The sequence below is a fragment of the Photinus pyralis genome, unplaced genomic scaffold (genome assembly GCF_008802855.1).
Source record: "Photinus pyralis isolate 1611_PpyrPB1 unplaced genomic scaffold, Ppyr1.3 Ppyr1.4_LG2, whole genome shotgun sequence".
Taxonomy (NCBI): domain Eukaryota; kingdom Metazoa; phylum Arthropoda; class Insecta; order Coleoptera; family Lampyridae; genus Photinus; species Photinus pyralis.
Window position 1 is genome coordinate 14790430 of NW_022170403.1, and position 12836 is coordinate 14803265.

The window sequence follows — 12836 nt, forward strand, 5'->3', positions numbered from 1 at the left end:
AATAACTTAAAAACCATAAATGGCAGATATGACATATGGGTATCAAAAGAACTGAAATTTCACGTAGAATCCAAAAATGCAATAAAAAATAGGGGTTGCCATTTAAAATAACGAAGTTACTATCTACTTCCGGTGTTTCCGGAAGTGCGGCCATTTTGAAAATATTTTACATCGATTCGGCCTTCAGAGTAACTCCTAAGTACAAATTTTCAAAATCCTACCTATTTTACTTTCCCAGAAACTTTTAACTAAAGCTCCCAAAAAAACACCCTGTATAGGAAGTTGGACTAGCAGGGCAGTGTTGGTTGAAACCCGCTCACTTAAAATAACGGCAAACAAAAAAATTAAAATGTGTGGACGATGATTTTGAAATGTTTTATTTCATTGGATTTCGTCTACATATAAAAATAAACAACATCAAATTGTATATCGATCATTTTATGAAGTCATTGCCGTCTGTTATTTCGAAGAAAGAAACACAAGTGGGTTTCATAATATTAGAAACAATGTATCTTCACATTTCTATTACATGTGATAGACATTACGATAGCCTTTGGCACCCAAGGAAATATGTATCAACAAATTTGTAAAAAAAAAAATACTTTGATTTGAACTGGGAGGAAGCTCACCCTATATATCGATTTATTGGTGGAGATTACAGGTTATTTGTTTGATGTTCGCCATAAGTAAAGGTCCAAAGTTTTGCGACGAAGGACATTATTGCCTTGATGGTCAAGGAGAGAATATATTTATGTCAAAAATAAATGGTTGTTATTAAGCAGTTGCGCTGGGAAAGCAAGGATTTTACGATCTAAAAAACCGCGAGGCGATTTCCACCACAACCGCAGGATTTATAACATTCACGTTTCTTTTATGCGGCTTATTAAATTTTTGTTTGTCAATACCTAAACGCTTAATTATTTTTCCTAGCACGCTATGTGAAACTATACCATTGAAATTGTGACCTTCTATTTTTTCTTTTACACATATTATGGTTGATATCCTTAGGAATTATGTTCATGTCTTGACACATTTAAATGTTACTCAAATAGAAGGTTAGTTACTAATTACACGCACCTTTAGATTTGCTGATGCCGTGCTTACTTTCAAAAACAGAAAAAGTATTTGTCCATAAAATACTGGTCGAAACAGCTTAAACTCAATTCAGAATTTCTGTACTTACATTTTATTATATACCTAATGATCCGATCCGCGAATGGAAAAAACATAAACCTAAATCAATTTTGGGATTGTTTTCTGCCCAATAATTTCCTACCGATTTATTTGCGACTGAAAACGCTTTGGAAAATGTAATTTTCGACCTTTACTATTTACTCGTATCTGTACCCGCTAATTTCCTTTTAATTTGTTTATCATTGACTTTGACATTGAAATTTTATAATTTATTTTGTACCTATTTATTTTGAACGTAAAAAATACATCTAAAGGTCATTTGAATTTTCTACTTGTTTGATTGCGTTTTATTACTTATACGTTATACGGATTGTTTAATGCTGAATTTTTTTACACTTTTTGCGCATTTTTATAAAAGTAAAGAAAATTGCGTTATAGATGTGATCCTGATGATTAATTACTCTTCCGTCCGTCCCCGTGTAGGTCTGTATCAAAATTAACGTAATTTAACTATCTTATTCGACATTCTCGGGGGCGAGGAGGGGTCATTACATTAAATATTCATTAAAAGAATCACCGAAAAGGCATAGTAAAATTGCTAGAAGAATGCTCCCACTTGACTGAATTTTCACGATTATAAAAATGTCGGACATTTTATTTCAGGTGCGAACCTTTTAAACGTCCCTTTTTTGCCAAAAATATACATTTTTAAAAGTTTAAACACATCACACACATTATCGCTTTGGGATTGGGAAGTATAGGAGACAGTGACCAAAATAAGTCATATGGAAGCTACGCCCCAAAGGTTGCATTTTTTCTTTTTAATTTTGTCTTTTTTGTTTTTCTTATGCTACCTTAGTAGTCGTGCGTTGCCATGTTTTTAACGCAAGAATGGTGTATTTCGTCATGACGTTGCTGAGTTTCGTATAGTGATGTGGGTGGGATGAGATCTCGGCAATGGAATGACGTAGAAAGTTCGTTGATACGTCATTTGATAGATATATTTTTTTTTCTAATTACTTTAGGCAAAATTATCGCCAATTTCATATAGGGGAAACGGCAAAACACATTGCTTTGATGCACATGAACTAAATTTTGTTCGCTTCCTGTCATATTCTCACTTTGGTTAAGTTAGTAGAGCAAACTGTTGTTTATTCAATAATTTCGTCGCGGAAACTACACAATGCATTGATTTGATAATAATACTTTACTTATGCGTTTTTTCTGTCTATTTTGAAGCAATTTCGTTTGAAAGTATGAAAAATGCGCTTCGTTCGCACATTTGCGTAGACTTTTGTTCTTGAAGCTTAGGTTCTTTTTTTGCTAAAAGACACTTTTAAACATTTTCAAATTGAAATTACATATTTCAATTCGTTATTTGTTCTGTTAAAAGAAATTAGCGTTGGAAACAGTTTTTTGCGATGTCGCTTTGGAATAATAGTACCGAATATGAGTTTGTCTTGATTTATGGTTGCTATTATTATGTAAGTACATACATCCATCATGCTCTACTTCAAAAGTAGCCGCCTAACGTTTAATTCCTATATAATTTTTGTACTAATTAAAACACAAACGCATCTTGCATAACGCTCTTAATATTTTATTCATCGGGACCCATGGTGGTGTATATAAATGCAAGATATTAAGATTATTTTGTGAACGGTATATTTAATGAAGGAGACTAATAAATTGCATATTAGCATACACTATGAGATTTACAGTACAATTCACCGATGCAATTCATCTGGACATTAGAATCAACCTTACTTTACCTCATGAAAAATAAATTAATACCGAAATTGGATTTTCATTATGATTGATTGATTTGTGTCGTACTGAAACCATTCAAATGTTGGTGTAATGACATGTTTCAATGTAAATAGTATTAATTTATACTTTTATTCATTAGGTTAATTAATCAATTGTTGCGCCATTAAAGTAGTACGTCAGTACGTGATTGTAATTAGTTTTCTGTTACTTTAAAACTGTAAGGTGTTGTTCTAAAATTCTCATTTACGCACCACTAATCTCGTAAGGAACTTTCACGGAATTACGAAGACTATGTCAAATTTTTCTTTCGATTGCCAATGAAATTATATCGACAACTGAACCGTAGCATTGTAACTATTTACGTTCGATTTCCTTCGAAAATGTTAAAACTAGCTCGAAAAATTCTATGTCCTGCACTGCACTCGTAATTTTTAGCGGAATTTGTATTTCCCGAGGTATTTCATATTTAGAACTCGGAACATTATACACAAAATATGTCCCTTTTGATATTTAGAAATTAAAAATTCGTATTGCTGTTTTCCAATTGTTTTTGTGTATTGTGTAATTTGTAATTGTGTAAAATTTTTGGTATTTTGAAGACCTTGTTTTTCCGTATATAACGTACAAAAATTGTTCCAAGTTTTACTACAAGAAACAATGCAAAGTTAAAAAAAGTAAAATATACGCACAAAGTTCTTGGAAAATGGTAAAAATGCCCGATATGTATTCTCATTATGATTAACGCGTTGTGCGCGGGTGCACCATACTGTTAAAACCAACATGTTTACAACGTTTGTTTCTGTTCAAATAACACCAGAAAAAAATAAAAACCAAATCGGTAAATTTCGGTTTTCCTTGCATATCTTCGGAAGTAATTGAAATTTTCTGGTTTCTTTTACAGCATAATAGTAACTTTTCCCTAATTTTACCATCTTCGTATCTTCTATGGTTTTCGAGATCGCCATGATAGACACCAGTCATAACTGTAGGTCGTTTTTATTTCAGGTTAATTAACGCTGATGTCGGTTTCAAAATCTTGTAAACGTTTACATATTGGATTCGGTCGAAATTAGTCAAAAAATTCGAGGAATCAGTTCAGAGACAGTTTTTGTACACAATGCAAGTTACGAAAAATATCAAGAGATAATTGCTACTGTCCGTCCATCCGTCCGTTACCACGATATCTCGATAACGAATGGACCGATTACGATGAAATTTTGTACGTGGATTCTTTATCAAATTTGTAGATCGGAGATCGTGAATATAAAACGCAATTCCAGAAGTTGAGCCTAATCGATCAACATTCACAGTGCCCTTTTCGCATCTTGACCATTTATAAACCGAATTGGCAACCTTTCTTATTTATGAAAGCATTTAAATTTGATACATAGCCACTTGGAATAAAAGCAAATGAAGCGCCAGTTTCCAAATTTGGTTTTGTTCCTGATGTGCAGTACCAATTTTCTTATTTATAAAATGGACCGTTTGCCGCCTCAGGTCATATGACTTAAGGCGTGTCGGTACTTGCGATATCAATTCTAAATGGTTCTTTTTTGAGAAAATAATTTACACACCAAATGAAAACGTTGATAATGGCTCTTAAAAAAATATTTAAAAAAATCTCGAACCTTTGATAACTCTTTAAAAAATAATTCTTAGTCGGTTTTTCAAGAACTTTCTACGGATATAACTAGGTAATGGTTGAACCAATGAAGCTGATTTTTGTGCAGACTAATGGTAGGTACCGCCAATGACTAGGACAGTGTTTCTTTTTTAAATTTTGTCTTTAATTATAAGATGATACATTTTTTCAAAAAATGTTCAAGCAATTAAGGAACTGTTCGATTTAGCTGATGGTTTCTTGTATCAAATTTTCCTAGATAAAAAAAATTCATAAAAAACCAAGAGATTCCAATTTTTTTTTATTTTGACTTCTATTTTTCCATTTGCGTACTGAGTACATAGGCAGCGTCCATAATATGAGTGTAAAGTTTAACAATACATATTAAAATAAGCGTGGGTCAACTTCCAGTATAACCGAAACTTGTGCAAAATTGAAAATAATTACGATCATCCAAAGTTCTCCCCATTTAGTCCATTCGTGGCAAATCATTTCTACATCTATTAATTTCGAATTCAGAAACATCTTCACAAATGCATTACATGTTTCCAAATGGCCCTTACCAAAATAATGTGACTTTATCCATCATATGGTTTATTCTTGTTTTCTCATACATTTGGTACAAGGTGAACGATTCGCGTCTAGTTCTCATAGTTTACCTATCATTGTCGATTTCTATCAGATACAGTGGGAAGTGACCTATATTACCTACATCTACAGTAAGATGTAAATCCTAATTTCAAATTCCACAAGGCAAACTTAAAAATTTGTTTCGGATTTGCGATAAGTCCCTGAATAAAGGTCATTTTCTTTTATTTCGCAAATTTAATTATGTGTACAATACACATTTTCATTATGTCATAATTTAATTGTTATACAAACATGAGTAATTGTGTAAATTTTTAAAGTTCTTTCAACTTCTATGTCCTTGACTTAAATCACAAGTAATCTTTTATAGTGCAATACAGTCAAAATCTTTTAAACATTATCAGTCGAATTGTATTTGAATTTTTTTTTTGTTACAGTTACAACTCCTGCACCTCCCCAAAGGCCATGGATTCCTCTTACAAAACCTACAAGGAATCGTCCTACCTGTAAGTACTTGTTATTGTCTTATTGAAATTGGTGCACCTGTATTTATTTGAACAACTTCCCGAAGTTGTATGAATGAATACTCCACCCATTAACATTTACCTTCGCACTCCATGTGGGCGTTGTGGATTCTTGCATTACTTTCGAAATTCTTACATAATTTATTTGTAGGTATTTTTACTGTGATGTGCTACAACGTACTATGCGATAAATATGCTACTAGACAAATGTATAGTTATTGTCCAAGTTGGGCATTAAATTGGGACTATAGGAAAAAAGGAATCTTGGATGAAATTAGACATTACAGCGCAGATATTATTAATTTACAGGAAGTTGAAATGGACCAGTTTTATTCTTTCTTTCTACCAGAATTAAAACAGGATGGTTACGATGGCATATTTTCTCCAAAATCAAGAGCAAAAACAATGGCAGAAAATGAAAGGAAATATGTCGATGGGTGTGCAATTCTATATAGAACATCAAAGTAAGAAATTGAACGAGGAAATACATAACGTCTAATTTTTCTTGTAGATTTACGTTAGTAAAAGAACACTTAGTGGAATTTAATCAACTTGCAATGGCCAATGCTGACGGTTTAGATCACATGTTAAATCGGGTTATGCCAAAGGACAACATTGGTTTAGCCGCTCTTTTACAAACAACGGAACCGGCTTGGGACAATGGTAGTTGACTAAATTTCAGTTTAAAAATGTCACATTTGTTTCTTTAACAGTTCCCGCTGATTCTATGTTAGTTCAACAACCACTCCTAGTCTGTACAGCACACATTCATTGGGATCCTGAATTTTGTGATGTGAAATTAATTCAGACAATGATGTTAAGTCAGGAATTGAGGGCAATATTAGACGAAGCAGCTCAAACTTTGAAAGCTGCTGAAAATATGAATATCGATGCGAGTAATATTCAATTAGTATTATGCGGTGATTTTAATTCGCTTCCTGACTCCGGAGTAATTGAATTTCTTAGTTCTGGAAAGGTTTCATTAGATCATAAAGATTTTAAAGATCTCAGTTACAAACAATGCTTGGAAAAGATCTCGAGCTGTGATAAATCCAATGAATTTGCACATTCCTTTAAACTAGCATCTGCTTACAGCGAGGAGACGATGCCATTTACAAATTACACGTAAGTCATTCGATGCACAATGCTCTATATTAACAACTTATGTCGTAGGTTTGACTTTAAAGGAATTATTGACTACATTTTTTACTCAAAAAACACAATGACACCTTTGGGGCTCTTAGGACCTTTATCAGGAGATTGGTTACGAGATAACAAAATCGTTGGCTGTCCACACCCTCATGTCTTCTCAGATCATTTTCCCCTTCTTGCAGAACTGGAAATGATTCCAACAGTATCGCCACCTGTGAACGGTATTATTGGTCATAGGTAAGTTGAAATTAGAAAAAAGTTTGAATTCCACCTGCAACCTTTTACTTTGCATTAAGTATGTGAATATTAAGTAGACACTATGATTGAAGTCTTTTCTCTAGTGTATCATTTACTAAGATACTAAGATTGCCTGCAGTTGTAGATAATATGGTGTTGATACTCTCTGAAGGCAAATCATGAAATCTGCGTGCGCGAAATAAAAATATTTTGTCGTCACTCGTAATTATTGTCCTAATTTCTTAATAATAAGAGCTTAGAACAGATATATTGTTGTGTTATCCAAGGTAAGAGACCAACCGATTATTTAGTTTTGGGATGATTTACTAGGGAAAAATTACTAGAATTAAATTTCATAGTTCTATACTTAAATGTTGGTATACTGCCTATCATTATTTATAATAAGTTGTATTAGTGTAGGGCAGTCCTCATCCATCAAATACAAAAAAAACTTGTTGCTGATGTGCTAATGCACTAGAAAGTTATAAGGGTACAAGATGAAACATGAAAAGTAAGGTCTTGAAAATTGGTTAAGAACAATTTAAACAACTAATAAACAATAATCAATCAGTGTTTTGGTCATCCTGTAGGTGTTACTGACAATATGATGGAAACAATTAGGTTAAGATCAAATTATCATTTCTAATAAATGAATGTAATTATTTAATTGAAATTGCATGGATGGAGTACAGTAGACTCTCAGTCATCCGGCAGATTTATAGATAACTGCATGAAAATGTCTGATTAAGGATTACTGGAGGCAGGGCCGTAACTAGATAATGACCGCGCCCTTGGCGGCACTTCAAGTTTGCGCCCCCCAACAAAAACATGGAGAAAAGATGTTTACAAACTACAGTGTGTCCAAGATAAGAATGTACATCATGGGCACATTCGGAAAACCATAAGAAGTCTATTCTTCTATTCTATTCTATCAGGGGAGCCTTTACAGGCAGCACTTAGGCTCATCAACGGCCCATTGTGCTAACCCCCTCTCTAAACAACCAAAGCTTAGAGCCCGTTCCCTTCAATGAAGGATAAGACCCTATTTAGCCTTAGTTTCCTCACCTCCCTCGGTTCCAAGTAACTGTCACCGAGGAGTTTATGTCTGTCCCTGATCAGAGCGTCACAGTAACAGACTACATGCTCGGTAGTTTCCTCTAACCACAAAACCTGCACGCAGGGTCTTCCACAAGCCCAATATTGTGCAGGTGATAGTTGACCATCCAGTGTCCCGTGAAGACACCGACGATCTTCCTAACCTGACTTCTGTTTAGGTTTAGAAGCTTAGAAGACTCAGATTTGCCAAGAGGCCCTGTTAAAAAGGTCTTGGACTGTCTGAGTCCAGCTGCCTGTTGCCATTGAGCCTGGAATTGACTGGTCGCCCAGTTCTTAATCCTGACCCTGACAACTGAGGGAGCAATTCCAAGGGTGGGCTCAGGCCCGACAAGGACCCCACTACTGCCTTCGCGAGCCAACTCGTCCGCCCTTTCGTTGCCCCCTATTCCAGAGTGCCCCGGCACCCATATCAAGCTTACCCTATTAGACTCACCTAATCTATCTAGGGTTCGCCTACAGTCAAGCATCGTATTCGAGCGGACCCTGTCAGCTGACAGAGCCTTTAACGCCGCCTGACTATCACTACATATGTATATATGCTGGTTACGATAACCTCTACGGAGGTTTTCTTGCGCACAGGTCGTGATGGCTAGCACCTCTGCCTGAAACACAGTACTGTGCTGGCCAAGGGAGAGGCTGATGCCTACTCTCGGCCGGTCACCGTGTATACCCATGCCCGTTCCCTTTTCCGTTAGGGACCCATCGGTAAACCACACGAGCCCCTCAGGTTTGAGGAACGGACGATCTGGGTTCAGCCACTGCTCCCTGTTCGGGAGAATGACTTTATACCTCTTCGGTTCAAGTAGGGTAGCTCGAATCACGTCCCTTCTTGCGAGGAAGGGGTCGGACCTAAGAGTTTCCTCCCAGATCCGCCCGTGTCCGAGACTGCCTCTATCCTTCCACTCACCCCAATCATTTAGTCTTATGGAAGCCCTCCGGGCCTCGGCCTCTACCGATAAGTGTAGAGGTTCAAGTCCCAGAAGAGCCTCCACAGCCAACGTTGGCGTGGTTTTCATGGCTCCAGTGATTCCCAAACAAGCGAGTCGCTGTACCTTACTCAGCTGCTTCTTGTATGTTACCCTGCGCGTTGCAGGCCACCATACAAGTGCGCCGTACAATATTATCGGCCTTATCACCGAAGTGTAAAGCCAATATACTAGTCGAGGATTTAATCCCCATGTGCAGCCGAAAGCTCTCCTGCATGCCCATAGACATGTAGTGGCCTTCTTGCTAATTCGCTCAATGTGCCCTTTCCAGGACAGACGGGAGTCTATAGTGACCCCCAAATATTTAACTGACCTGGTCAGACACAATTGGCGTCCTCGAAGGATGAGACCATCAAAGTCCACATTCCGTCTCCTCGTAAATGGAACAATTTCGGTCTTTTCCGGGTTGACAGAGAGACCGTGGCTACTGCACCATCTATCCACCTGTCCAAGAGTCCTCTGCATGAGCTCTTTTACGGTGCTCGGAAACTTCCCCACAATGACAATTGCGAGGTCGTCTGCGTATCCCTGTGTATACGCTCCATCCTCGTTTAGTGTACGAAGGAGCCCGTCTATCACCAGGCACCACAGTAGTGGAGACAGTACTCCACCCTGCGGACATCCTCTAGTGACCGATGAGCTCATCTCCGTAGTTCCGATCGAGGTTATGATGACCCTACCTCCAAGCATGGCCCGGATCCATCTTACGATTGACCCGTCAATGCCAAAGCTTTCAGCAGCCTCACTAATGGAATCGAACGTGGTGTTGTTAAACGCACCTTCGATGTCCAAAAAGGCTCCCAGAGCTCCCCCTCCAGCAGACATTCCCCTCTCCAGTCTACACACGAGACTGTGAAGAGCCGTCTCCGTGGACATGCCAGCTCTGTAAGCGTGTTGAAACGGGTGTAGTGGTCTAAGGACCAGCGCCCCGTTTCTTATGTATGCATCCACCAGTTTTTCTACCGCTTTTAAAAGAAACGATGATAGACTGATGGGCCTATAATCCTTTGCTGTGTCGTACTTAGTACGACCCGGCTTAGGTAAATACACAACTCTGACCCTTCTCCAGCTTATGGGGATGTACCCCAAAGCCACAGAGGCCCTAAAGAGGTGCAACAAGTGCAGAAGTAATGGTTCCAGGCCCTTTTGCAAAAGAGCCGGAAATATCCCATCAGGTCCTGCGCTCTTAAATGGGCTAAACGTATTGATAGCCCATCTCAGGGATCCCTCGGTAACAACCCCGGCAGCTACTCTCCAGTCGATCGGCCTTGCACCGACCCGGGTAGCACCTTCTGGCGGTTCCGAAGTTACATAGTCTCCAGAGCCTGGAAAGTGTGTTTCCAGGAGACATGTGAGGGCCTCACCCGCGTTAGATGTAAATCTGCCGCATGGAAGCCTCAGCGTCCCCACTTTTTGCCCTGGATCTTTCAAAAGGATCTTACGAAGTTTTTGAACTTCGGGAAGCCCTTCCATGTTGCCACAGAAAGTCCTCCACGATCCCCGTTTAGACCGTCGAATGTGGTCTTTATACCTGCGCTGTGCGAGTTTGTAATCCTCCCAGTCCGCAGGTAACTTAGTACGCATGGCCCTGTTAAAGAGCCTTCGAACCTCTTTACGAACTTTTTCAAGGTCCGAGTTCCACCAAGGTGTTCTCTTCATTCCCCGAACAGTTCGCAGCTTGCAGCTGTCTTCAAACGACGCCGTTATAGCGTCGCTTATCATTGCCGCCGCCTCTTCCACCTGCCCTGCTTTCCGGCAGAGCAAAGGTGGTTTATCCAACCGTTCTGTCAGTTTTTGAACATAGCAGTCCCAGTTGGTGGTTCGGGGATTCCGAAACCTACAGGGCCCACCATTAAATGACAGGTTTAGTTGGAAAAGAATGTGCCTGTGATCCGAAAGAGACGGTTCATCAGACACTCTCCAGTTTGAGATCATGTGAGCTATAGAGAAAGAGCCCAACGTTAGATCAATGACCTCCTGCCTCCGCGACGTAACGAAGGTGGGGGTTGCTCCCTGATTTAAAACATTCAAATCAGTTGTCTGCAAGTACTCCAGAACGTGTTCGCCCCTCGAGTTCGTGTCCGTGCTGCCCCACACAACGTGATGTGCATTTGCATCACAGCCAACCACAAGAGGGAGCCTTTCACTCCGACAGTGCTCTATCAACTCAGCTAGCTCCCTGGGAGGTGGAGCTTCTTCCGAGTCATATGGTAGATACGCTGAGCAGACTACTAATTGCCTGCTCCGTCCCTTTCCATCTTTCAGCTGAAGTCTTAGAGCCACAAGATCCCTAAAACAGAAATCAGCCATTAAATAAGACTCGATGCGTCTGTCGACATATATTATGCAAGTCCTGGTACTCAGTTGACTGTCCCTCTTATAATAAAGTGAGCCCTCAACCTGACTTAAGCCTCTTACTCGTCCCTTGTAAACCCAAGGTTCTTGTATGAGGCAAACGCCTGTCTGCCTTACAGAAAGTTGGCGGCTTATTAAGCAGGTCGCCCCCTTACTGTGTTGCAAATTGCTCTGTAAGAAGGTTACCTTGTCCATCACCGATGTACTTAGGCTCCCCCCTCCTCTAAAGATGCCGACGGCTCTGACCCCATCTCGGAGCCAAGGACCGCCACACGAGCCAACAGCTCGTCGACATCTTGTTCGACCTGCGAGGGCGCCAATTCTAATTCCAACGCCTCGAGGTCTCCACCTAAGGGTTGGACCCCCTCCATTGCAGCGGAACTGGGTCCCGCTGCTCCGGCGGAGCCCTCTCCCTTTGCTTGCGCAGCCGGAGCACTCGCCTTCGTCACGAAAGTGACGTGGGAGACCCCCGCGTGCGCCTTAAGGTTCTGCCGCTGGAGTGCCCTGTAGGATGCCTCATCCACACCAAATGCGAGAAGCACCCTACCAGGCTCCTCCCTGCGGAAGAACGTCCTCCATAAGTTCGTCCTGAGCCCAGGATTTTGCCTATGGAGGCGCTTTAAAATGATGGCCGTGTCATCCGGGAGCCCGTGCAACACTGCCATCACCTTTACCACCTTTGGGACGTGCCTCTGTACTTTCAGAGACGCACCTTCCCAAGGCTTGATTAGAGAGACGGTCCTCTCCAGCCAGTCCAGAGTCCACTGGTCCTCGCACTCAGCCACAACGACCCCATGCGAGTTCCAGCGGAACCCGGCCAGCCTCGGAAAAGGCCCGACCTCCAAGTCGTCTACAGCCACATTTAGTGCAGCCATAATGCACCTCGACTGAGCCTCAGTGAGGTCCACCTCCGGGTACGACACCGGTAGGATAGCCACCTTGAGGCCCGCCGCAGCGACTTGCCCATAGGTCCCCGGTGCACCCGTGGGTGCCCCAGGACCTTTGGACTTCTTTTGAGGTTGCACCGAGCCAGACCCTGGAGTGCTACCCTCCGATCTGAGACGCTTGGTCCCAGACGTCGGTTCGCCTTCCTGAGCCACCGACCCAGTCGCAACCTTCGATTTTAGCACCTGACCCGAGGTTTTACCCTCGAGCCGCCGCTTCCTGGCCAACGCCTTTTGCGCCCCCGTCCTGTTCTTCTTACGGGACGGAGCTGGTCCAGGTCCTTGGGTGGAGCCCTGCTTTGGGGCTGTCCCCTCTTTCGAGGAGCCTGCCCCTACACAGGACCCCTGTTGTGGCCCTGGTTCATTGGTCCCCCCTGACGAGGAGCCCTGTAAAGGAAAATTATGTTTT

General features: G+C 40.7%; 2 protein-coding genes across 3 annotated transcripts in view; one reads left to right on the plus strand and one right to left on the minus strand.

The window, feature by feature from the left end:
• LOC116163467 (probable chitinase 10) overlaps positions 1 to 12836 on the minus strand; it is a 115280-nt gene that overhangs the window by 89829 nt on the left and 12615 nt on the right. The window lies entirely within an intron of this gene.
• Positions 1 to 12836, plus strand: part of LOC116163466 (CCR4-NOT transcription complex subunit 6-like) — an 84912-nt gene that overhangs the window by 53816 nt on the left and 18260 nt on the right. For both annotated transcript variants that reach the window (XM_031477394.1, XM_031477393.1), the window contains exons 4-8: positions 5551 to 5619; positions 5789 to 6101; positions 6149 to 6300; positions 6351 to 6762; positions 6811 to 7026. In XM_031477394.1, coding sequence (XP_031333254.1) covers positions 5551 to 5619; positions 5789 to 6101; positions 6149 to 6300; positions 6351 to 6762; positions 6811 to 7026 — 1162 coding nt within the window. The remainder of the gene's footprint in view (positions 1 to 5550; positions 5620 to 5788; positions 6102 to 6148; positions 6301 to 6350; positions 6763 to 6810; positions 7027 to 12836) is intronic.